The 24711-nt window shown below is 61.6% G+C and overlaps 2 protein-coding genes across 4 annotated transcripts; one reads left to right on the forward strand and one right to left on the reverse strand.

Moving 5' to 3' along the window:
• Positions 1 to 65: 65 nt before the first annotated feature.
• SLC30A2 (solute carrier family 30 member 2) lies at positions 66 to 7967 on the forward strand. Its single transcript, XM_002716104.6, has 8 exons — positions 66 to 350; positions 1004 to 1224; positions 1759 to 1905; positions 2893 to 3046; positions 3709 to 3877; positions 4504 to 4609; positions 4978 to 5112; positions 5339 to 7967. The coding sequence occupies exons 1-8, from the start codon at positions 301 to 303 to the stop codon at positions 5482 to 5484; spliced, it is 1128 nt and encodes a 375-aa protein (XP_002716150.1). The 5' UTR covers positions 66 to 300; the 3' UTR covers positions 5485 to 7967.
• EXTL1 (exostosin like glycosyltransferase 1) lies at positions 7440 to 21132 on the reverse strand. Of its 3 annotated transcripts, XM_002716129.6 has the most exons (11): positions 19534 to 21125; positions 14233 to 14323; positions 13865 to 13972; positions 13063 to 13182; positions 12472 to 12604; positions 12177 to 12283; positions 11398 to 11487; positions 10634 to 10720; positions 10130 to 10290; positions 8446 to 8614; positions 7440 to 8307 (listed from the first exon to the last, which is right to left on the reverse strand). In XM_002716129.6, the coding sequence occupies exons 1-11, from the start codon at positions 20298 to 20300 to the stop codon at positions 8125 to 8127; spliced, it is 2016 nt and encodes a 671-aa protein (XP_002716175.2). In that variant the 5' UTR covers positions 20301 to 21125; the 3' UTR covers positions 7440 to 8124. The 3 variants fall into 3 exon arrangements, 2 of the variants coding, with proteins under 2 accessions (XP_002716175.2, XP_089157455.1); XR_016211220.1 differs by lacking the exon at positions 12177 to 12283 and having other exon boundaries at positions 19534 to 21128; XM_089301329.1 differs by lacking the exons at positions 7440 to 8307; positions 8446 to 8614; positions 10130 to 10290; ... (3 more) ...; positions 12472 to 12604; positions 13063 to 13182 and adding an exon at positions 13335 to 13745 and having other exon boundaries at positions 19534 to 21132.
• Positions 21133 to 24711: the final 3579 nt, after the last annotated feature.

Here is a 24711-nt window from a genome sequence, read left to right on the forward strand (position 1 = left end):
TGCAGCCGGCCACCCCCGCCCTTTCCCCGCGGGCTTTTGCACACGACGCGCCGCGGGCCGCTTCACACGGGGTGGAGAGCGCCGGATAAAGCGGGCGTGAGCGGGGCGCAGCGGCGGCGGCGCGGACACGTGGGAGCGCTCGGAGCGGATCCGGAGCTGGACCCCGAGCCCGAGCCCGTGCAGCGGCGGGCGGGCGCGGCGCGCGGGCCCTCGGCTCAGGTAGTGCGCTCCGCGGAGCGTCCGGTGCGCAACTTCTGGAGCGCCTCTGGAGAGGCAGCAGCGCGGGGCGCGAGGGGCTGCATGGAGGACACGGAGAAGCTGCACCTGCTGGACCGCAGGACTGGAGTCCGGTAAGGCGGCAACCTGGGGAGGGGCGGGAATTTGGGCGGCCGCAGCTCCTCTTCTCAGTCCTGGCTGCGGCTGGAACTAGGACCAGGCAGAAGGGGTGGGGTGAGGTTAGGGAAGAGGAAATTTATTGTGGCCGTCTGACCCTGGCCGCCTGACCCCGGGGATCATTTTCTGTCTGTGGGCCGAGCGCAGATCCTGATTTCCGATCGAGGCAGGGTGGGGGTGGGGGCTCCGATGCTTGGATTCCCCACCCCCACTCTGACTCCAGCCCAGCATTCTGCCCCCCAGGCAGCTGCGCCCTGGGGAGGCTCTGTGTCCCCAAGTGTGCAGGAGGGGGCCCTGCCCTTCTAGAACCAGAGCTCTGTTCTTTCTCCGTGCTCCACTAATCAGCCTGCCCCTTGGCCTGTTCCCAAGGTCTTGGCCTCCTCTAGGCCCTGGAAGGGATGGGGGAGGGAGGAACACCCCAGGGCCAGGGCCCCAAGACTCTCATCCCCTCCACCCCCACTCCCTCCAAACACAGGCTTCTCGTTTGCTTGGGGACAGGTGAGCTTGAACAGGTGGGAACACCAAGACCCCACACAGAACCCTGGCTGGGATCAGCCCTCCCCACCCCCACCTTGGAATTGAGCGTCCCCTCTCCTTCCTCTCTGGCCAGGTCCTACATGGGATCTCTGTGGCAGGAGGGGACCGACTGGACCCCTCTGCCTGGGCCTGGCCTGGACATGCAGGTCATGGAGCTGGCTGCCCAGAGCAACCACTACTGCCATGCCCAGAGGGGTCCACACAGTCACCACGACCCCGAGAGGGAGCAGGCCCGGCGCCAGCTCTATGTGGCCTCTGCCGTCTGCCTGGTGTTCATGATCGGAGAAGTCATCGGTAAGGACTTTTGTGCTCATTAGAGGAAGCTGGTGTCTGGTTGGTCTGGCGTCCCAGTAATAGTAACCAGCAGCCCCATCGACGGAGCGCACACTGTGCTGCTCAGACACACGCTCTCTCACCGGTTCTCTGGACAGTCTTGTGCTGTCATCCGGGTGCTGTTACTCTCCTTAGTTTGCGGAGGGTGAAACTGAGGCATGTCGAGGTTAAATAACTTGCCAGAGATCCCACACAGCTAGTGGGTAAGGGAAGGCTTGAATGTCCAGAGGGAGAGAGCGTTTGCTGAGCGCCCACTCTGCTTTCCAGGCCCTAACTGAACTTGATTTTCACGCTCACTCTCTAAGGAGAGGTTGTTGGCCCATTTCACAGAGTGTGGAAGTTGAGACTCAGAGAGGGTCGTTTATTTGCTCACAGTTGTACTGTTAATGAGGTCTCAAAAGAAGACTGATGCCCCCTGCTGTACCCACAGTCTGGGGAGTCGGCTCTTCAGGGAGCTGGTACCGACCCTGCACCCTCCTGGCCCCACCCCTGCAGGTGGGTACCTGGCGCACAGCTTGGCCATCATGACCGATGCGGCCCACCTGCTCACCGACTTTGCCAGCATGCTCATCAGCCTCTTCTCCCTCTGGATGTCCTCCCGACCGGCCACCAAGACCATGAACTTCGGCTGGCAGCGAGCTGGTGCGTAGCCCGGCTGCAGATGGGCGTGAGAGCGTGTGGGTCTGAGCAGGTTCCAAGGGGCTGTAGTGGGTGGGTCCCTGAGCAAGGCCAGGAGGGTGACTTGGGTCCAGGAAGAGGATGTTCTTCGGGAACTCCCAGGCATCCAGGAGCTCCCAGTCTGCCAGGAAGCCAAGTTCACCTTCCTAAGAAATGCAGTCGCTCAAGAACTTCAAGTGACAATGGCATTAGCATTGTACACAGCTGCAGGGATCAGCTCTGGGGGAGGGAAAGGTCGCGGAGCCCACTGGGAGTGACAGGCTTTAAACTCTCTCTCGTCCACTCCTGGACTGCACTGGCGCTGTCTTCTGTGCGGAGGTGGCCCAGCCGCTGCTCCTTAGTCGTCTCAGTTTGCCAGCTGAGCAAAGGACATTTATTTTACTTACTTGTTTTTAAAGATTTATTTATTTGAAAGAGAGTTACAGAGAGAAAGAGAGAGAGAGAAAGAGAGAGAGAGAGATCTATCCACTGGTTTACTCCCCAGATGGCAGCAACAGCAGGGGCTGAGCCAGGCTGAAGCCATGAGCCTGGAACTCCATCTGGGTCTCCCACATGGGTGCAGGGGCCCAAGCACTCGGGCCATCCTCTGCTGCATTCCCAGGCACATTAGCAGGCAGCTGGATTGGAAGTGGAACAGCCGGGACTCGAACCGGTGCCCATATGGAATGCTGGCCCTGCAGGTAGCAGCTTAACCTGCTGAGCCGCAACACTGACTCCAGGGCATTTATTTCAATACATCGGTTTGTTTCCATGTAAAACACAAATGATTGACCCAGAGACTTCTAAGTTCCTTCCGGCTCTGATTTGTTCAGATGTGAGTGGTGGGAGTGGCTGTCGTGGCTTCAGTGTGTCCCAGAGGACCCAGGCCCTGACTTGGCAGAGGGAGGCAAGTTCAGGGTGGGGGACTTAGGGCCCATGTAAGGTTGGTGCTGGGGCCGGGTTCTTCCGCAGAGATCCTGGGAGCCCTGCTGTCGGTGCTGTCCATCTGGGTGGTGACCGGCGTGCTGGTGTACCTGGCCGTGCAGCGGCTTATCTCCGGGGAGTATGAGATCGAGGGGGCCACGATGCTGATCACGTCCGGCTGCGCTGTGGCTGTGAACATCATGTGAGTGTGGCCCCGGTCCCCCGTGCTTTCCCCTGCTCCCGCCGGTCACGTGTGTCCCCGCGTCTGCTCTCAGTGGAAGGAGGCCAAGCCACAACCTGCAGAGGCCACAGGAACAGAACTTCCTGCTCTGAGCTCTGGCACTGGGAACCTCTGTGTCCTGCTTAGGCCAAGGATATCAGGAGCTACAAATCTGGGGCCGTATGAACTCTCCCCACCCTCCTGCACCTGTCAGTGATAGCCTTGGGGGCTGAAGTGGGAGCCACGAGGCTCACTGCCTCTGGGGCAGGATCCAAGCCCCTGTCCAAGGTGATGTGCCTGAGACCGGTCTCCGTGAGGGGCCTACTTGGGGCTCTTTCTCTCCCTTGCTCAGTGGCCTCAGTTTCCCCATCTGTGACACGATGGGGTGAACCAGGGGACCTCCTCCATTTCGCCCTCCGACTCTGAGATATGGCCCTGGGGCATTGTCAGGCCCAGACCCAGCCTAGCATTGGGACTGGGCCTTGGCTTTCTCCTGTGGCTCTCAGACGGGAGACTTGGGGGGCTGGGCTCCTCAGGGCAGAGGGATCACACAGTGTATCGGGCTGGACACTTTTGGCCCACAGCGAGACCAGCTCCGGAAGGTGGCCCCTACCTGCCCCTTGACATTGTTTCCACTTTTATAGAATGGGGTTGACCCTCCACCAGTCTGGCCATGGGCACAGCCATGGGCACAGCCACGACGCCAGCCAGCCACAGGAGAACCCCAGTGTCCGAGCGGCTTTCGTCCACGTGATCGGGGACTTTCTGCAGAGCCTGGGTGTCCTGGTGGCAGCCTATATCTTATACTTCAAGGTCAGAGCTGGGGCTGGGGTCGGGGGAGAGGGTGGGGGTGAGGCAGGGGAGTGTGGAGCATCTTGATCTCTGCACAGGACCCCTCCCAGCTTTTCAGTCCATCCCAGTTCTGGGCACAAGGGTGGGGAGAGGGAAGGAACGTTTCTCCAGCACCTGCAGGGCAGGCAGCTCAGAAGGGGTCAGTGAAGTTGCACAGCTGGGAACTGCTGCTGAAGCCTGGGCGTGGCCCACTGTATTGCGGCAGGGAGGTGTGGTGGGAAGAGCTAGACATTTGCTTGGAAGCCTGGCTCTCCCCCTGGCCGGCCGTTGGATGAGCCTCACTTTCCCCATCTAGAAAATAGGGATGGTGGCCCACATGGTATCTAGGATTCCTGTTAGCTCTGCCCATGTCTCAGCCCTCGGGCAGGGAAGGTGGAAAGGGCCCGTGCCTGTCCCTGAACTGTGCCCCGTCCTGTCTGTTCTTCCAGGTACGCAGTGAATGGTAGAAAGCTGGGGGGCAGGGCCAGGGTGAGGGGCAGGCCCACCCTGCAGAGGCAGCCCCTCTCCCCCCAGTGCTGGGTGGGCAAGGAGAAGGGAAGTAAGGGGTGGGTGGTGACCCCCAGGTGTGCCTTCCTCCCGTCTCGCAGCCCGAGTACAAGTATATAGATCCCATCTGCACCTTCCTCTTCTCCATCTTGGTCCTGGGGACAACCTTGACCATCCTGAGAGATGTGATCCTGGTGCTGATGGAAGGTAACAGCGTCAGGGGCTCCCCTTTTGCTCTTGGCTCTCAAGCTCTAAGCCTGAAATGGGGTGTGTGTGCGGGTCAAGGGGATCCCAGCCTGCTGGCCGGGAGCCACGGTCTGGAGCGTGGCGTTGGCCGGGAAACCTCCAGGGTGGTGAACAAAGCAGATGGCCCTGCTCTCTAGGAGGGGACAGTCAATGAACACAGCCACCTCAGTGCAGGAGTGAAGCAGACGACGGAGCCAGCTGATCCGATGGGGAGGGCGCTGGGTACCGTCCTGCTGGCCAGGGGCACTTGGAGGAGGAAGCGCCAGCCCCGCACCTGTGGGTACAGGAGGGGCAGCTGTTTCTTTCGCCTCTGTCCCTGCCGTCCTTAGGAACCCCCAAGGGCATGGACTTCACAGCTGTGCGGGATCTGCTGCTGTCGGTGGAAGGGGTGGAAGCCTTGCACAGTCTGCATATCTGGGCGCTGACCGTGGCTCAGCCTGTGCTCTCCGTCCACATCGCCATCGGTGAGTGGCTGGGGCACTCAGGGCAGGGAGAGGAGGAGAGGTAGCCAAAGGCCTGGGGCCATCCCCCAGGAGTCTCGACCGTGGATGCAGGCACTGCCCGTGCAAGGACATTGGCACACGAGTGTGCAATAGGCCCTGCCCTGTTTTGCTGGGGGGAGGGTATGTGACTTGGGCTCCTGGCTGTCCCCAAAGAGCAAGAGTGAGTAGACATTCTCGGGTGCCCTAGGTGAGAATGCAGATGCCCAGGCTGTGTTGAAGACGGCCAGCGCCCGCCTCCAGGGGAGGTTCCACTTCCATACCATGACCATCCAGATTGAGGACTACTCCGATGACATGAAGGACTGCCAGGCGTGCCAAGGCCCCTCGGACTGACCGCCTGGCCAGGCACCCACAGAGGCACCCACAGGACCTGCAGGTGGCCGGCCAGCCAGGACTCTGCCTATCCCGGCTGTGTTATAAGCCACTCTTGCTCCAGGTGCAGGAAGGAGCCTTGCACCCCTCCAGGAGTAGGGCTCTTCCTGGGCTCCCCCACCTGATGACAGCCAGCCCCAGGGCTGCTGGGATCCGGCACCTGCTGCTCCGCTCCCAGCAGGACCATGTCCAGGCCGCACCCGCAGCCAACGCTGTCCTAATTTCACATGGGTAGCACCTGGGCTTTCCCTGGGACTGAAGGCAGCGTGGAGGGTGCGGGGTTGTGAGGACCCCGTAACCGCAGAGGAGTTCCCCTGGGTAGGGAGCCAGGCGCGCCAGAGGCCTGAGCCCTGGTCCCTGCAGCTGGGGGCCAAACACGACCCTTTCCTGGTGGGGCTGGAGGGGTTTCTTGGGTGAGGACCTGGCTTTTGCCCCCTTTCCTGCTTTCCCAGCCCAGGAAGCTGCATCGGGGTGTGGGCACGTCTGAGATTTCAGCTGGGGTCCTACAGCCTTGCCCCAGGCCACTTCCCCTGCCCTGAGAGCAGCCCAGGGCATGGCAGAACCTGAACTCTGACCTGACTGAGCCGGCTGTGTTGCCTGAACGGCCTGATGTGGGTCTGGACACAGCCCAGTGGCCCTGGAAGCAGGAGACTCAGGCTTCCCGGGCTGGGGGAGGCACAAAAGGGGAGGCCTGTCCCCCGTGCCCGGGAGCCCTGGGTCTCGGGTCTGTTCCCGGCACTGCAGTGACCAAGTACCCTTCGCCCAGCTGCCCTCGTGTCTCTGTCTCACCTGGAGACGAGCAGGTTGGCGCCTACCTCGCAGGGTCGTTGTGAGGCCCAAAGCCAAAGTCTGCTCAGGAGCTGGAGAGTGGTTCCCTGGGTGCTTGTCCTGGAGAGAGGGGACCCTGCTACAAAGCCCTCTCCCAGGCAGCTCGGAGTTCACCTCTGTTCCTGCCTGGGGCAGCTGGCCATTTGCCTCTCCCTTTCCACCTCTAGAAGGGCCTTTCTTGCCTCTGTAGCACCGTCACCACCATGCCTGTGCTCCAGGCCCCAGGGTCCTTCAGCCCCGTAAGGTCTGTAGGAAGTCAGGGTTGGCCTGGAGTCGGGGTGGGGGCTGCTGGAGGCTGTGTCCTCCCACCTCACCATCTCACAGCCATCAAATCCCTAGCCCCTGGAGCCCGGGCTCTGCTATGTGCCAAGTCCTCACCCCCCTCTAACGGGACGGTCACTGCTGACCTCCATTATAGAGGGGGCTCAGAGAGGCTGAGTTATTTGCCTCAAGTCACACAGCCAGTGTGCGGCAGGTTTCTGCCTCACTCACCAAGTGTGTCCACTGCTGTAGGGGCTGGGGTCCTACTTGGAGCTGTAGGCTGCTGCAGTGTGAGAGTCTCAGGCCCTCCCACAGGCATGGCAGTGCAGGGGCTTGTGTGGGGCGGCTGGGACCGGAAAGGTGCCCGTCTCCCGGCTGGGCTGGCACTCGGAGCCCTCTGCCCTGGGAAGGCTGCCTGTGCTGCAGCTGTGCTGTGTGCCCCCCCCCTCCCCCCGCTGTCCTTGACTCTCAGCCAGCCCTGCCTGCCTTTAACTCTAAACCCCCTGCACCTCAGGCTCTGGAAGCCGGGGCCCAGGGCAGCCAAGGAGCACCCACTCTGCAAGTCCAGCTGTGACAGGCCCCAGGGAGAGCCCGAGTCAGCCGGGGCAAGGGGTCAAGCTGCAGGCCAGGGCTAGGAGTCTTAGGGGATGGTATGTCCAGCCAGCGAGCCAGTCACGGGAGTTTCCAGAGCCGCGAGGCCACCAAAGCAGAAAAACATCTGACACCCCCCCCTCTCGAAGTCACCCCCCCCCCCGAAGTCGCTCCTGCGCCCAGGCGACTCCTGTGTTCCCTACGCAGCTGCCGTAAGGGTATTTATAGCCTGGGCGTGAGGGGGCAAGGGCAGGAGCTTTATTTCGGAAGTGATAATTCCAGTTCCAGGTGGGTGAACCCGGGAGAACTCCGAGACCTCTCCCGCTCCAGCCCTCACCTGCAGGGCCCTCAGGACACAAACCCCACTCCTGTCCAGCCCAGCCTAGAAATGGCCCCTTGCTGAGTTGCAGGTGTGCAGGCCAAGGGGGCGGGGCTGTTTCCAGAGGTCCTCGCTCGCCGGGTTTTCGAGCTTCGGGCTGCAGACGGCTCTGATTGTGCGGGTGCTAAAAACTCGGTTCGGCTTCCAGGCGGAGGCAGTGCGGAGCGGCGCTGCCCTCTAGTGGCACAGGCCGGGAGCACGGAAGAGCCAGGGCGCGCGGGGCTTGGGCGGACCACCTGCGTTCCATTCCCCTGTCGTCCCCCGACCTCTGGCTTCCTCACGCCCTTTGCTCCTTCGCTGGGACGCGAGGGTCGAGCCCGACAACCCACGCGTCTGCGGATGGCTGCCTGTCCATGCCCAGGGGCTAGGGGACCGGGTTTTGTCTAGGGCACGGCCTGTCCACGGCTTTGCGGGCACCGGGGGTGTGCTGGGGACTGGGGCGGCCCCGCTCCGCCGGGGGTCTGGCTGCGATTGGCTGGCCCGGTCTGACGTTTGCCGCCGGGTTGCGCTGACTGGTTCTCCGCCGTCCCGGGCGCGGACTCCTAGCGCCCCTCCAGGCTGCGATACTTCTTGCGCTGCACCGACACCGGGTCCTTGAACAGCACCGGGTCTAGGCGCAGGCGAGAGGTCACCAGGGGCATGTGGCCGAACTCTGCTGCCAGCTGGTCGACGCAGTCCCGGGCTGGGGGCTGCGACTCCGGCCCGGAGCCGGGGCCCGCAGGTGCCTAAGAGGGTGGGGAGGGGATAGGGGGAAGAAACGCGTTGATTGGCTTCTCTGCCCTGGCGAACCCTGTGCTCCCTGCCTCAAGGGTTCGGATTCGCCGGTTCCTTCCCGGGGCAGCAGGTGCCGCCCAGCCTCTCACCCGCGGAGCCGCCTCGTGGTGCCGCTTGGCCTGGGGCACCTTGATCGGGGGCAGTTTGGTGACTGCTGCTACTAGGAAGTTCATCAGGACGTCAACGCAAGCGGGGGATCCGTCTGCTAGGGTCCTCAGAGCTTTGGGCAGGGAGCGCGTGAAGAGAGTGTGGTAATACCTGGGCGGGGTGGGGGTGCGGGTAAGAGAGGAACAGGCTGCAGCGAGTCCACCCCTCCGCCAGCTCCAAGCCTCTTGGAGCAGCCCAGGTCCCCTCTGAGCCCAGGCTGTCCCAGCGGCCCCATGTCCAGGACCAACAGCTCCCACTGTCTTGTACCCGACTGCAGCCAATGGTGCTCTCTGTCCTGCTCCTCACAGCTCCTTTGGGCTGGGAGGATAAGCTGGTTTCTAAGCCACCAAGCATGGCCCCCCAGAAGAGCAGCTGCTGATTGGCCAGAGCCTGGGTTCCTCTGCAGGACAGCCCCGCCCACCCCACAGGCATGGGATCACCCTCCTGAGAGCTCCCGCTGAGTTTCTGGGTCATGTACAAGAGGCTCCAGTTGACACATACTTGGTTTAAAACTGTGTAAGGGCCGGCGCCGCGGCTCACTAGGCTAATCCTCCGCCTAGCGGCGCCGGCACACCGGGTTCTAGTCCCGGTCGGGGCGCCGGATTCTGTCCTGGTTGCCCCTCTTCCAGGCCAGCTCTCTGCTGTGGCCAGGGAGTGCAGTGGAGGATGGCCCAAGTGCTTGGGCCCTGCACCCCATGGGAGACCAGGAGAAGCACCTGGCTCCTGCCATCGGATCAGTGCGGTGCGCTGGCCACAGCGCGCCAGCTGCGGCGGCCATTGGAGGGTGAACCAATGGCAAAAAGGAAGACCTTTCTCTCTGTCTCTCTCTCTCACTATCCACTCTGCCTGTCAGAAAACAAAACAAAAAACAAACAAACAAAAAAAAAAACAAACAAAAAAACTGTAAGGAGCTCCTTAAAGAGGCCCTCCAGAATCCAGCCCCTGCCCCAAGGCTGGGGTACCTCAGGCGATTTCTAGAGGGGCTCAGATGATCCCTAACCCATTGCACACACACTCAGGGCATCAGAACCATTCTGTTGGGGCTGGTGTTGTGGCAGCCACCGCCGATGCTGGCACCACGTCAGCCTGACGGAGTCCTGGCTGCTCTGCTTCTAGCCCAGCTCCCTGCTAACGTGCCTGGGAGGCAGCAGCAGATGCCACCCACATAGGAGACCCAGATGGGGCTCCAGGCTCCTGGCGTTGGCCTCGCCCAGTTCTGGCCGTTGTAGCAATTTGGGGGGTGAAACAGTGGGTGGAAGATCTCTGTCTCTCCCTACATCACCCTGCCTTTCAAATAAATAAATGTCAAAAAAAAAAATCTCTTGTTGCCTGACCACCGTCAACACCACGCCCACACACTGTCCTTACTCTGCAGTCCTACTTAACGTCACGCTAGCTGGGACTTGTGTGCCGGGGGCTATGTCCTGATCACGCCAGCACTGGGGTGAGGACGTCCCATTTTACAGATGAGAAAACTGAGACCCAAGGGGACCAAGACTTTCTCAGGCCACACAGCTGGGAAGGGGCTGATCTGGGCCTTGAACTCCAAGCTCTAGGGACCGGCGCATTCTTGGTTCAGGGAGGAACCCCGATTCTCTGATCCCTGTGCCAGGGTGGGGTCTGTACCGATGGTAGAAGGCGGCCGTGGTGAGAACCATGGAGAATTCATTGGCCGTCTCGGCAGTGTAGCCCCAGCTGCCCCGGGCCTCGTCCCAGAAGTGGCTCCATGTCACAAAGCCCACCATCCGCTCTGGGAAGCTCTGCCACACCCCAAAGGCAAAATCCACCTGGAGAGGGATTTAAGTGAGCCGTGAGGAAGGACTTCGCAGCCACCTGGGAACAACCAGAGATTGGGAAGGGAGGCCTGCCTGGTTGAGGGGCTGAGGCAGGGCCTGGGGGAGAGGAGATGGGAGCTGTTGGTTGGGATCGTCTAGGAAACCATGTTCTCAGGAGTCCCTGCCAAGCCTCTGCCCCAGAGAGCCCGACTCCCTGATTTCTCAAGAGGAAGCCGCCTGGCTTGCTGGGAGGCCTCTGACCGGTGGTCCTGCTAGCTCTGGGAGCTGGGGGGCTGCCAGGGTCCCCGGGCTCTGCCCCGGCGCACAGTGGGCTGCTCTTGGGCCCAGCCCTCACCTCACTCGTGGAAAGGCTGCTGTGGGGATCAAGGCTGAGGATGGCGTCGGTGCTGATGGCGCTGTACGGGAAGAAGCGGTCGCTGGCCTGCAGCGGGAGGGGTGGGAGTGACTCGGTGGTGGGAGCCCCTCCCCACCCTGGTCCAGTAATAGGTAACTCAGCCGTTCCTACGGTCCAATAATAGGCTTGGAGCAGAAGGAAGAGCTGTGAATACAGCAGTCCTGCCCAGAACCCACTCTGGGAGCCATCCACTTTTACCTGTCTGAATTTCAGTTCCCCTTCGGAAAAAAGGGGCGTTTGGCCTCTAGGGGCCCTTGGAGCTGTGTCAGCTCAGGATTCCTCTGTTGTCACATTAGATGCTCTGAGCAAGCATCGTTGATTTGAAAGAACCAGGTCTGAGTGAGCGAAAGGACGTGGCCAGGCGCACACAGCCGGCAGGTGGCACGCACCAGCCTTGCCCAGCCCGAGGGGCTGTCCTCAAGCACGGTTCCTCCAGACCCCAGGCTCCCCCCGCCCCCTGCTGTCCCTCTGAGAGACATCAACGGATCCTCCGCCTGCCCCTGTCACCTGGGCCCCAGTGCTCCGGAAGCACAATTCACAAGGGCCAAACGCATTTGTACTGGGCCCGCAGCTACAGCCTCTGCCTGATTTCTCCAGGCGCAACCTGACAGCCAACCTGGGCTCAGGAGAAGCTCAGCACCCCATGGGCACCCCCCAGTTCCCAGCATGGGCCCAGCCCTCCCGTGCCCCTTCCTGTCCCTCACCTTCCTGCGCCCCTCAAGGACTGTTAAGGGTACTGATGTCTCCGGCCACCTGGGTGGGGATGGCCTCTCACTGCTCCATAGAATCAGGATCTAGGAGGGAAAGGTGTGGGGCGGTTCCAGAAGACTGGGGTCTTGGGCAGACGCGGGGCTCCCAGCAGTGAGCTTGTTCGGGGTGGGAGGATGGCAGAGTGGCTGCACACGGGAGGGTGGCCTGGCCGGGCCCCGGGGTCTTCCACAGCTGCCGTGTCCTTGCCTCGGGGTTTCCAGAGGGCAACGTTTCGGGAGACGCGAAGGTACCTGCGGGGCCCTGGCTCCAGGCCACAGCCCCACCTGCTCCCTAAGGTTTCCTTTTCCTCCGGCCCCTCAATCATGCCCACCCCAAAAGTCCCCTCTGCACCCCGCTGAGCTCATGGCCTGCTTCCCTTCCAGCTGCTGGCTTGTCCGGGGCTTCTCCCCGGAGCTTGGCCACCATGCTGGGAAATGCTAACTGCATCCGAATCCTGGGCAGAGTCCTCTCCTGTCTATTTTTGGCCTCCTCAGGGTGGAGCCCAGGCCCTGGCCTCATAATAGTCTGAGTGAATGAATGAATGGTTCTTTTCCAGCCTCCCCAAGTGGCAGCTGGTTTTCGGGCGGCTTCACCACTTTCCATGGGGGTGAGGAGGCAGCGGGAGCACTGGAGATTCCCTTTCGCCCCTCCTCAACCTGGGGGTCTCCAGGGCCCTGCCCGTCCCTTGTCCCCACCCTGGATCCCAGGACTGCAGCTGGCGAGGAGGCAGGACCTGGGCACAGTGCTGGGACGCAGCCACGGCCTCGATGAGCTTCAGTGGGGGCTGCCCGGGGGCCTCCACCCAGATCAGGGCGCTGAACCTGCCCTCAGGACTAGAGCCTGGGAGGAGGAGACACGGTTGTCAGGGAGGGAGGGGACAGAACCCCTGGGAGAGTGGCCGGAGTTGGGGCCCTGAGAGCCCAGAGCAATGCTGGGGGCTTGGGGAGGGTCTTTATGGAGCTCCGGGGGGGGGGCATGCATGGGGGAGAGTTGAGGGGACTTCCAGTTGTCCCACCCCCAGGGCATACCCTGCTGCAGGTGGTAGAAGGGAAAGTCCTGGGGGTGAGTGGAGTAGGTGGGCAGGGCCAGGAGTGCCCCGGGGGGGCTGTTCCACAGCAGCCAGGGCTGAGCAGACGCTCCGAGGATGCGGGCCTGGAGAATCTGGAATGAGAGACCGTGCAGAGGAGGGGCCAGCCCAGCGCGGCCTCAGGGAAGGCAGCAGGTGCAGCGCCTGACCCCTGTGGCCCCTGAGCTGAGAAATGGAGACCCTGGTGATGAGGGTCCAGAGGTGGCAGATGGGGACAGGCCGGCCGTCCCCCTTCCCTTCCCTACTGGGCAGACATCACTGGCAGGTCACCATCTTTTTCCCGGACCCTGGACCCCTCCCAACACAGTGTCCACCCCAGGCACTGACCGCTGCCCACCTGGACTCTGCACCAGCTTTGAAATCTACAGGCCGCAGCTCCGGTGGGAGGGGGGCAGTGTCCAGGGCTTCACAGCCGAGCCTCAGATCACCCCGGGAGCATATTCAAGAGGGAACCCCGGGATAAGAGAATGGAGAGGGGGCCAGGATGAAACAGCGCAGGGCCCAGGCCCCCGCTCCGGGGAGCACCGCTCACCTCCAGCATGGTGTGGATGACCTTCTCCACGGAGGAGAAGTAAGCCGCCCACAGAAACTGTGTCTGCTGGCGTAGGCTGAGGACCCGTGCTAGCGGCATCTCCTGGAGGGCAGCCAGGACCTGGGCACAGACAGAGACAGTGCAGAGCCCTCGGACCTCGTCCAGCCCTGGTTCACAGGGAGGGTATCCGGGTGTCCTGTGGCTCTCAGGTGGGTTAGCAGCGCCACCCCGAGGCCAGGGCCCAGGGAACAGAACAGCCAAGAGTCAGGGTCTGCGCAGAACTGGGTTTAAATGTCACTTGGTAGCCATGACTGGTCTCAGTTTCCTCATCTGTCCAATGGGGGTGAAGAGGTTAAAGTGGATGATGCATGCACACTGCTTGGCCCAGGAAAGCAGCGGTGACAGCGCCTGCACCATGCCCCTCCCCAGGGCCCTGGAGGAGGAGGGGACATCGCCTCGTTGTGCACTGTGTCAATCCCCTGGAGGCTCTCTGACTTCGGATTTCTGGGGCAATCTCCCCTTAACTCTTAACAGTCGAGGCAGCTGTGAACCATGGGAGATGGGTGTGCCCAGGGATCACCTGGTCCAGCTCAGCCCACTGTAGAACTGGGGAAACGAGGCTGGAGGAGGGCCAGGACTTGCTCTCGGAAGCCCGGGCGATCTCTACCTTCATCAGGTGCCGCCTAGGGGAAGGAGAGCTTGGGAACCTCGTTGAGGAGCATCAGAGGGGAGAGGAGCGAGGACCGAGGCCAGCCTGGCGCCAGGGTTCTTGGCTCCCGCACCAGCCCGCGTCCTGAGCTACCTGCCGTGGTTGCCTCTCGTCCGCTATGATGGTCGCCTTGGTCCAGTCGATGCGCTCGGAGAAGGGCAGCTCCCAGAGAGGGCTGAGAAGCACAGGGATGCAGCCGGCCTGGGAGGCAGGGAGGCACAGGGGCTGGGGCGCAGTCCCACCCTGCCCGGACCTGCCCCTCCCACTTCCAGGTCAGCAGCAAGGGGCAGAGAGGCACACAAGGACTGTGGGAGGGGAGGGGCGGTGAGCGTGGCCACAGGTGCACCGGGGCCCAGAAATGGGCAGCCCACTGCCCCTCTCCCGTGGCCTGTGCCCAGAGGACAGTGCCAGCTCAGGAGTGGGCGGATGGAGGACGAGGGAAGCCCCAGATGGGGTTTTACCTGTAGGGCTTGCAGGAAGCGCCAGGCGTCAGAGCGGTGGCCAGGGATGAGGCAGAAGGTAGCATTGGGCAGCGTCTCTGTGGGCTGGCTCCTAAGGTGCAGCTGGGCCTGAGCCAGTGCCCCTCCCCCCACCAACACTCCCCCACTCACAGGTGTACACACGCCGTCCTGGGCTCCCGTACTACCGACACCCGTGTGCACGTGCAGCCACGCACAGCCGCACTCGCACAAACACAAACCACGCACCGGCCCCTTATGGGCAGTGGGACCACCAGGCAGAAACCCTGGGTGGCCTTGAAAACCTCCCTCCCCTACTCGGGGCCTCCGGTGTCCTGGTCTGCAGGGTGGGAGGGGCAGGAGCCACTGACTCCAGCGGGCACACGTCTGTCCTGCCACCACCCTGCCACACGCACTCTCGAGGGGCCTCGGCGTCTCCAGCTGCCCCCGGCTGTGAAAGGCTGCTCTGTGCCGAGGCGCCTGGGCTCGGGGCCTGCAACCGCACAGGAAGCCTCTGCCCCAGGCCCTGGGCGGTGAGGACAGGCCTCCTCTGTTCCTCCCGGCCCTGTGTGTGCCTCCCCACAGCACCTCCCTGGAGGTGTGGCGGGAACCACTCCCCGGGCCCCAGCTGGGCAGGCGTGGGGCGGGGGCTGCCGTGGGGAGCAGGCCCGGAGTTGTCCCGCCTGGGGCCTTCCGGGGCTGCGCTCCCAGAAGCAGAGCTGGGGGTGCTCAGGCAGCCTCTGGACCAACCCCCATGGAACACGGGGAGACTGAGAGACCTGGGCACTGGCTCAGGGGCCCAGAAATGGCTGAGGTAGAGCTGGGCCTGCTGCTGACCCCAGGACGTTTGAAACACCCCAGAGCTACTGAAAGGTGTCCGCAGGCCCCCGCCTTCCTTCTCCCCACCTTGATGCATCTTCCAGGCTCCCCTGGCGGAAGCAACAAGTCAACGAAAAGCCCAAGTGCCTGCGACAGCCGACCAGGGCAGGCCCCAGGCTCTAAGGGCTGTGAAGCCCTGGGCGACGGCTTCACGGAGACCAGAAACTGGGGCCTGCTGAACACACAGCACTGTGCCTTTGTGTGTCCTTTCCTCACCCTGCCAGCCTGCGGAATTCTCTCGTCCTGTCCAAGTGCAAAAGTCACCTCCTCTAGGAAGCCCTCCTTGATCTCTCCAGAGGTGCCTCTCTCTGCTTCCACCTCCTGGTACGCTGTCATAATCGTGGTCCAAGCTAACCTTTATTGAGCACGTGTTTTATCCCAGGCACAGTTCTAAGTGTTCACTTCATTCTCACAGCAGCTCTCTGAGATGGGAGGTCTGCACTGTTAGCCCATTGGACAGGTGAGGAAGCTGAGGCCCCAAGAGGTCCCACAGCTCTTCAGTCGAGCGGCCAGGCAGGCAGCTTGTGCAGCCTCTCTCTGTCAACGTGTGTCAAACCACCGACTAGTCTGTCTCTCCTGCAAGGCTGGACTCCTTAAGGAGGCCGTGCCTCCTTCTTCTCAGTATCCCTGGAGCCTAGCAGGGTGTCTGGCGGAGAATGGGTGATCGCTGGGTGCCAAGTGAATGAATGCCCCCTGTGGCGACACAGAACAGATCCAGGAGCAATGGACCCAGGGTCTGGGGGCTCAGTTTGTGCACATATCCTAGTGATGGAACTGAGAGTTCAGCCAACCAGTGGCCCTGTGAGGTGGTGAGCTCCCCATCACAGGAGGTAAGTAATCACAGGAGGGAGTGTGCTACAGAGAGAGCCGAGTGGTGATGCCATTTGGGATTCCGGGACCCTGTGAGGTCCACATGGACTCAGGTCTCGGGGCCCAGGGCACAGTGGCTTAGCTGGTAAAGCCGCTGCCTATGTCACTGGCATACCATATGGGCACTGGTTCGTGGCCTGAGTGCTCCACTTCTGATCCAGCTCCCTGCTAATGGCCTGGGAAAGCAGTAGAAGATGGCCCAAGTGCTTGGGCCCCTGCACCCACGTGGGAGACTGGGAGGAAGCTCCTGGCTCCTGGCTTCAGCCTGGCCCAGTCTTGGCCATTGCAGCCATCTGGATGGAAGATTCTCTCTTTTCCTCTCTCTCTCTCCCCTTCTCTCTCTCTTTCTCTAACTCTGACTTTCAGATAAATACTTCAAAAATTTAAAAAACCAACAATAGCTTATATTAAGTGATTTTCTTTGACTTGAAAGTTCATGTTTGTCCTCGTGAGTGTCAAAGAATTGAAAACATTTGCTTGGGGTCCTCAAAGGCCCTCGACAGGGCAGCTCGTGTGCCCGGCTGATCCAGGCTGGGGGCTTTCAGACACGCGTGAACGGATGGACAAGCCGGCGCGGGCAGCCTGGTTGCACACTGCTGTATGCGGTCAGTTCCTCCCAACAGACACCCGAGAAACTGGCAGCAGCCTTTGGCTCCAGGAAGCAACAACCGGCAGTCAGGAGGCAGCGGTAGGAGGGAGGCTTTGACTGTGTACCCTCTTGTACCTTTGGAATTCTGTGGCCTGTGGATGAATTACCTATTCATAAAAATGAATAAATAACAACTCCAGTGGGTGGAGCCTTATTCCAAAGCAACAGGGAAAATACGGGTTTTGAAGCCAGAAGTACAGTACACTGCCTCCGAGCGCCTGATGAGGAAAGCGAGGGGCGGTCGTCAACAGAGGTGCCTGCCCCAGAGGCCCTGGGCTGGCGCAGGTCCCCTCTCTGATCAGTTTCCTATCCCTTGGAATGGAGAGAAGAGGATCTCACTTGCAGGGCGCTTGGCAGGTGCAGCGTCACTGGGCCCGGCCCCAGGCCCGAGGCGAGCGTTCCCCAGGGAGCAGCCTCCTCCACCTGAGCGACAGTGGGCCAGTGGCAGGGACCGTGAACCGCCTCTCTCTCTGACCAGCGCTTGTCTATTCAGGCCTCCTCCTCTCACTCTGTCCCTGTCCCCTCTGCCTGGCCCAGGCGGCTGCCGGGCACTTCTGGTGACCCCAGCGATTATGGGTACTGCCACCTGCAGACAGGCTGAGGTCAAAGGCAGAACCCCTGGCAGTCCAGAGGACAATGCAAGGTCGGCCAGGCCTCACCCCGGGGAGATGACCGTGTGGGACCTGCGACTGCGGAGTGACCCATGCTGATTAGAAACCCTGGCCAGGCGTGGCCAGTTTAGGGACCATGGAGACAGCGGCTGCCCGCTGAGTGCGGCTCCCTCACTTTCGGTTTCTCAGAGAAATTCAGACTGAAATAAGCACTTCTAAGGGCCATGGAAAAGTGGAATTAAACATTTATAGGAAGGGCATTTGGTGCAGTGGTCAGGATGCTGCCCGGGACGCCCACATCCCATACCCGGCTGCCTGGATTCGAGTCCGACTCCGCTTCCAGTCCAGCCTCCTGTGAATGCGCACCCTGGGAGGCAGCAGGTGATGGCTCAAGTACGTGGGTCCCTGCCCCCGACATAGGAGACCTGCGCTGAGCCACAGCTGTGTTTTGAGGGGAGGATGTGAAGCAGCGGCTGTAAGACTTCCGTGTCTGAAGCTGTCTCCCCACCTTTTTTGTTGTTGTTGTTGTTTAAGATTTATTTATTAATTTGAAAGGCAGAGTTACAGAGAAAGAGAAGGAGAGACACAGAGAGAGATCTTCCAGCCACTGGTTCATTCCCCCAAAGGACCGTGATGGCCGAGATGGGTCAGGCTGCAGCCAGGAGCCCGGGATTTCATCTGGGTCTCTCACATGAGTGGCGGGAGCCCAGGGACTTGGGCCGTCTTCCCCTGCTTTCCCAGACACACTGGCAGGGAGCTGGATAGGAAGTGGAGCAGCCGGGACTCAATATGGGATGCTGGCACTGCAGGAGGCTGCCTAACCCGCTCCACCACAACACCGGCGCCTGTCTCTCTGCCTTTTAAATAAATTTTTAAGTATTTTAGAAAGATAAGTTTATTTTGGTATAAAATCTTTTGAAATCCATGCATATGAAGGGTCACCAAAATTCATGGAATATGCACGTGATGAAAACGCTATGCATGGATTTCAAGAATTTTTTGCAGCAAAATAAACACCTCAGTGACATTTTCCATGAACTTTTTGATGTGTCCGTCTCGTTTTCAGATTCACCAAGGACTGCATGGAGTTATGATAGCTAAGGTGAGCAGAGAGAGGATCAGCCGGGGAGCAGGAAGAGCTGAGCCCTCCTCAGGCAGGTGGGGTGGGGCGTGGTGACCAGAGCACCTGGTCACCAAAGTGACCCGGCATCTCAGGTTAGGGCAGCACCTGCGCACTGCACGTGATCCCGACAGGAGGGCTGTGCGTGGGGCTGCAGGGGATGCTCCATTCTGACCCTGGCTGTGGGCTCCTTGCCTGCAGGAGGCACAGGGATCCCATTCCCACAAGAGCCCAAGCAGAGGCAAGAATGGAGCTTGGCAGGGGAAGAATTCCTGAGAGGGAAGTGGCGCTCAGAATAGCTGCTGTTGTTCAAGCAGAGATCAGAGAGGGCCCGAGGGACCCAGCAGAGTGACGGTCTCCAGCTCGGGTCTGCCCTGGGGGCCCGGGCAACCTCGGAGGGACGGCCATCCTTGCCTGCCCAGCCAGCCTTTGGAGCTGCTGGCCTCTGGGGACGCAGAGGGACAAGATGCTGCCTCACCGGGGTGTGTCACTTGGACGAGCCCCGGTGGAGAGAAGTTTGTGTAAGGTCCCCAGGTCCAGCAGGCCCCCTCCCCTTGTACATAATCAGACACTCCCACCGGCGGGAAGTTCTTCCTCCCATCCGCCCTAGGTCACCTCTGCTGGAAACGAAGACTGCTGTTTCCCGGTGTGGTTAATCCCCACGCGGCACAGGAGCAGCGGCCTGCTATGGCCCGTTACTGATCTCCACAGCCCCTGCGAAGCATGTCACAGGCCGATCGCACACTCCCACTTAGAACTGACAGCTCGCATACCCTGGGCTTCGGAGACAGGCGATTCTGCACGGAAACACTGGCTGCATCCCTTCCAGCTGAGCGGCCTCAGATAAGTTACTTAACCTCTCTGAGCATTAACACCTCGTGATCACAGCTAACATTATCACAATAGGTATCTCAAAAAGTGTTGGGCCACCCAGTATCGGCCAGGGTAGGAGGGGCTGGACTATAGGGAAGGCAGTGAACTCCTTTTCCTGGAGTTCCCGAGACAGAATTCCCAAACTTGCCTTTGACTCGCTTTGAGGCCAACCGACAGCTGAGGCCAAAGTTTGCCAGGACCAGCGGGTTCTCGATCTTAACGCTGCCCTTGACCCTGGTCTCTGGACTCACTCCCATCTCGGTTCCCCTCCCATCCAGCCCCCACGGGGACAGGTCACTTACAGCTCGCCTCCAGGGTCCTGCTCACAGCGCCCGTCCCAGGAACAGGCAGAGGAGTTGGCATCTGCCGTGCGCCACCTGCCTCTCTCGCTGGCCAGGGCTAGCAGGGCAGCCCTGGGGTGGGGGCTGTGCTGCCGCAGCTGCCCAGGAGCCCCGGCTCGCAGAGGGTGGGCTTCAGGGAGGAGCGGGAGCGCCACATCGCAGCCGGGCCGGAAGGTGTCCACCGTGGGGCTGGCCTCCGCCACCATCGCCTGTGCCAGCTGGAAGGTCCGGGGGCGGGGGGCCGGGTGGAGAGTGAGCACCAGGTGGTTCCTGCCCCCGTTCCACTGCGGAGGCACCGGGCTGCGCTCATGGGGGCCGGGGAGGAGGAGGAGGAGGAGGCAGGCCTCGGCGGCGCTGCGTGTGTGGTAGCGCGAGCCCTCCACGGAAGCCAGGATCTTGCGATGAGTCTCAGAGATGGGTCCAGCCACCGGGTACACGAACACCTTGAGCCCATCGCTCCCGCACTTCGAGGTGTCCAAGCAGGCTCCCCGCTGGCAGCTTTCCCCCCGGGCGGCTTGAAGTTGAGGGACGTCTTCCAGGAGCTCCTCCGGCTGGGAGAAACTCTGCAGGAGCCCCGCATCCAGCCAGCGGGGCCAGCCTTGGGGGGCTCCCAGCCCAGGCCTGGGGGGCGCTGCCAGGCGGAGAAAGGGGGAGACCCCCAGGAGGACGAGGAGCAGCCAGGAGGCTGACAGTGCCAGCCACAGGGACTTTCTTCCCCAGGATTGCATGTGGCCACCCACAGCTGGGGCTGGGGAAGCGGCAAGCGTGGGCTCCTGGAGCTGGGGTCGCCCTCCTAGTCTAGCGCCCTCATTGTACAGATGGGAAGACTGAGGCCTGCTGAGACAGGCTGCCTGTGCAAGGTGGAACAGCAAGTCACGGCCAGGCAGGGGGAAGCCCCCAGCTTCCCGGACTTGCTTTTCTGTTCTCCGGACTCTGCCTCCTCTGCCTCAGGACAGCCAAGCCCTAAGAGCAGGGCCCCTGCCACTGGGCACTGCTCAGGCTGATGCAACCCCTGTCCAGACCACAAGGCCGTGTCCCTCTGCCCTCCTGGCCACATTCCCTGACCTTGTCCTTGACCCAGAGGAGGGCTGTCTGCCAGGCCATGTAGGAGTGGCCAGGGCTCCCACAGAGGGTGACTAGCCAGGGCAGGACTGGGAGGAGATGGGGCCGAGCAGCCCCAGCCACCCCTGGCCCCACTGGCAGGCACTCCTGAGCTATGGCCCTGTGGCTGGAGCTAAAATTAGACCCTGAGCCCTGTGTGGGCCATTGGGGGTCAGCTGAGGTCAGGGCCTGGGTGTAGCTAGTGCCCCCCTGGGGTGCGGGAGCTGCTGGGAGGGCTTGAGATCCTGTTGGCTTCCAGTCTGTCGCTGTCGCAGTCCAGCCAGCACAGTGCTCCCTGTCCTCAGCCCTGCAGCTGCCCTGCACCCCTGGCTTGGAGCTGTCAGGGTGCAGAGGCCAGGGCCGCCGCTCCAAGCCCCTGCCCTGCAGCGTCCCCGGAGCCCTGGTGCCCCATCCCTCTCCGGGCAGCGTCTGAGCCTGTCTCGCTCTCTTTCCCGACAGCAGCCGGCTCCTCCCCTGCCAGCGCTGATTCGCTCCTGGCTGGGAGGTGGGGTCTTGACTTAACCCTTTCCGAACCAGTTCCCTCGATTGCTAGAATAATAACCAGCAGGTGCCACACCCCGCAGCTGGCCGGAGCCCCGGCAGCCTCTGGCTCCTCCAGCAACCCTCCGAGGCAGAGGGTGTCTCATTTTTTACAGGTGAGAAAACTGAAGCTCATAGACGGTTGGAAGCTTCCGGAGGTGGCCCAGCAAAGAAGTGGCAGCTGGGGATTGGAAGCCTGAGCTCCTGACCCCGTGTGATGGGCACCGGGTGTGTGTGTGGGGGCATCTACAATTCAGCAGATGAAGAAATCTTCAATAAGTGAGGAGTCAGGGGTGGGAGCGTGTGAATCGGACAATGAGCCCCCATGATTGGTCCCCTCCCCCACGCTCGCTCTCTCATCCAGCCCTTATGGGATGTTCTGTATCAGTCCACGCCCCGGTGAGGGATCCCCCTGGTGGGTTCCTCGGTCTGTGCTTTGCAGGAAGAGTTGGGAAGGGGGGCTGTCATTCACTGAGGAATTGCCAGGCTGATGGGGGAGGCAGACCCTGGCTGCCAGGAGCCCCAGTCTGATGAGGGAGGCACAGGGAGGCAGACTTGAAACAGCTCTGCCTCTACCCCCAGACCTGCTGGTTGCGGCTGGGCCTCTGGCCCCGTGTCTCTAGGGTGGTCATATATAACAAGAGCTGGTTCCCAGGTCTGTCCCTGGGGTCCCTCACCGAGGGGGGCTGGGCTGAGCGAGAGCCACCATGGGGACCTGTTGCCTCCCGTGAGTATCCAGTCTGCAGTGGGCACACACCGGAGATGTCCTCAGAGGGGCCAAGGAAGGGAACACTGGCTTCTTGGCGCCGACGGTGGGTCACTCGGGCGTGGACTGTGCCCCTGCCCACGTCAGGCGCCTTGGGCTCAAGGAGGCCCTTGCGGGTGCTCTCTGCTGCCGGCTCGGGTCACTTCCTTTCTCCCAGGCCACCCTCTCAGGCTTACTGTCGGAGGAAATAGAGTGGGCAAACAGTAGTTGCAGAGGGAGGGAGGAACCAGGTCTGGGGCAGGGGCACACAGAGGGGCTGCCTAACCCAGGGGACCCGCGAAGGCCCCTGAGGCAGCCATCCCAACAAACCCACCAGGAGAACAGTAGTGTATGTTATAAAAATCACTGTGGGAGCTGGTGCTGTGGCATAGCGGGTGAAGCCGCCGCCTGCAGTGCCTGCAGGTTCGAGCTTCAGGGCGCTGGTTCGAGTCCCGGCTGCTCCACTTCAGATCCAGCTCCCTGCTATGGCCTGGGAAAGCAGTGGAAGATGGCCCAGGTCCTTGGGCCCCTGCATCCATGTAGGAGGCCCAGAGGAGGCTCTTGCAGAGGTGACGGGGACTGGAGCGAATGTCAAGGGAGATCCGTCAGGCCGGAGGGCGGCCAGGACACAGATTCTGAGGCAGGCGTGACCTGGCCTTGGCTGCCCTGCACCCCGCAGACCCCAAGGAAGAGGACGTGGGGTCTCAGGCTTTAGCGCAGGGGAGGAAGGATGGCGGGGCTGGCAGGTGTGGGAAGGGGGATCGGCTGTGAGGCTTGGCCGGAGCCACAGGCAGGATGGGGCTGTGGGCAGCTGAGATGGGGAGACGGAGGGGGCGCAGTTTGAGAAGATCAGGAAAGGTGAGCGGTTGGGTCCCATTCATTCCATCATCCCGGCACGAATCAGTGAGTCCAATGAGCGGTTGAGGAAGGAGAGGAGGATGGATGGCCAGGAGCCAAGGCCAGCAGGCTGAGGACGGGGGTGCTTGGGGGGGCACCAGCACCCCACCTCCAGGCCTGGGCCCCCGGGCTGGCTCCAGTGCGTGCCCACATTCAGGCACCACGCAAGTCCTCTCCCACCCTCATCCCTGCAGGGGAGCTTCAGCCGGCTGCCCCAGCTTGTCTGGGCTGGGGTTCCCACGGCTGCCCTGGGGCTTGGATGGAGGAGGAGAAGGTGGGGGCATCCTGGCAGGCAGAACTGAGCCCTACTCATCCTATAAATAGATCTCTGGGACCTGCCAAGGGCTCCAGGGCCTCCACCAGGCTCTTTAGTCAAGTCACCAGGAGTCTTTGTCCTGTAGCTGGGCTCTGAGGGATGGGACAGATGCCAACGCTCTGGGGGGTGGGTGTGGGTAGGGCAGGGGGGGAGAGGGCAGCACCGCAGGGGAGGAGGAGGCGGCCCGACTACTGCCTTGGTGTGGGAGGCTTCCTGGAGGAGGCAGGGCAGGGCTGAAGCAGGCCCTGGTGTGGACCGGGGGCACGCAGGGCTCTGAGCACGGCAGGGCCTGTCTCTGAGCTGTGGGCGGTGCTGCCTCTCCCTGCCTGGCAGCTGCGTGGGCACAGGGTTGCTTCCTGCCTAATGCGCCACAGAGCCCAGGCAGGAAATGGGGTCTGAGTGCTCCCCCTCTGCACCCTGCCTGGCCTCCCCCACTCCTCCCCTGCTCTCCAGGCTCCAGGCTCCAGAGAGGAAGGGGCCCGCAGCCCTGCAGGGTGCTGGGTGCTCTGAACAAGCTGTGTGTCCCAGGGCAGGTGACTACATGTCTCTGAGCTTTTGCTTCCTAGATGACAAGGCAGGGATGATGACCATGGCTCTTTCCTTCAAGGCTTGCTGGGAAGAGGACTGAGTGAGGTGGTGCACAGCACCCGGCACGCGAGGAGGCCCAGGGAGGCGACGACTTGCCCACGTTGGGGTTTCCCTGCAGGATTAGGGCGTGCGAGGGCTCCGGCATCCCATGTGCTTGAGCCCTCGCACACTTGGGCACAGATAACCCCAAATTGCGTGCATTTCCCCAGGTCTCTGCAGCACCGACCAGCTCCCGCCTGCAGGAGGCAGAGCGGCTCCTGCTCACGGTGTGCAGCCCATACCTCGCCGGCCTGGTGCAGGCCAGGGAGGCAGGGAGTGCTGGGGAGCAGGTTCTGGCCTCCGCTCCTCTCCCAGCACGGCTGTGTGACCTCGAACAAGTCACCGCTTTTCCTCTGGGCCTCTTTGCTTAGCATCAGCCTAAAGTGTAGCAGGGCTAGGCTTCCTAGAGAAAAGACCAGGATTCTTGCTCAGATTGGAGGTCAGACCTTCCTTTTCCCATCCTGTGGACATCTGGCTTTTTCGTTTCCTTTTTAATAAAGTTGTTTATTTATTAGAAGTGGGGAGAGAGAGGGAGAGGGGGAGAGAGAGGGAGAGAGGGGGAGAGAGAGAGAGAGAGAGAAATCTTCCATCCCTGGCTCATTTATCAGATGGCCACAACAGCCAAGGCTGAGCCAGGCCAAAGCCAGGAGCAACTCCATCTGGGTCTTCCACATAGGTGTAGAGGCCCAAGTACTTGGAACATCATCTGCTGCTTTCCCAGGCCTTTACGAGGGAGCTGGATCAAAAGTGGAGCAGCCGGGTCTTGAACTGGCACTCTGCTAAGGGATGCCAGCAATAAAAGTGATGACTTAATTTGCTGCACCACACACCAGCCCCTCAATACTTGGATTTGTTAAGAAAACATGTACAGGGACCGGCACTGTGGCGTAGTGGGTAAAGTTGCCGCCTGCAG

This window comes from Oryctolagus cuniculus, chromosome 7 (genome assembly GCF_051225735.1).
Source record: "Oryctolagus cuniculus isolate XC-2025 breed Fujian yellow rabbit chromosome 7, ASM5122573v1, whole genome shotgun sequence".
Taxonomy (NCBI): Eukaryota; Metazoa; Chordata; class Mammalia; order Lagomorpha; family Leporidae; genus Oryctolagus; species Oryctolagus cuniculus.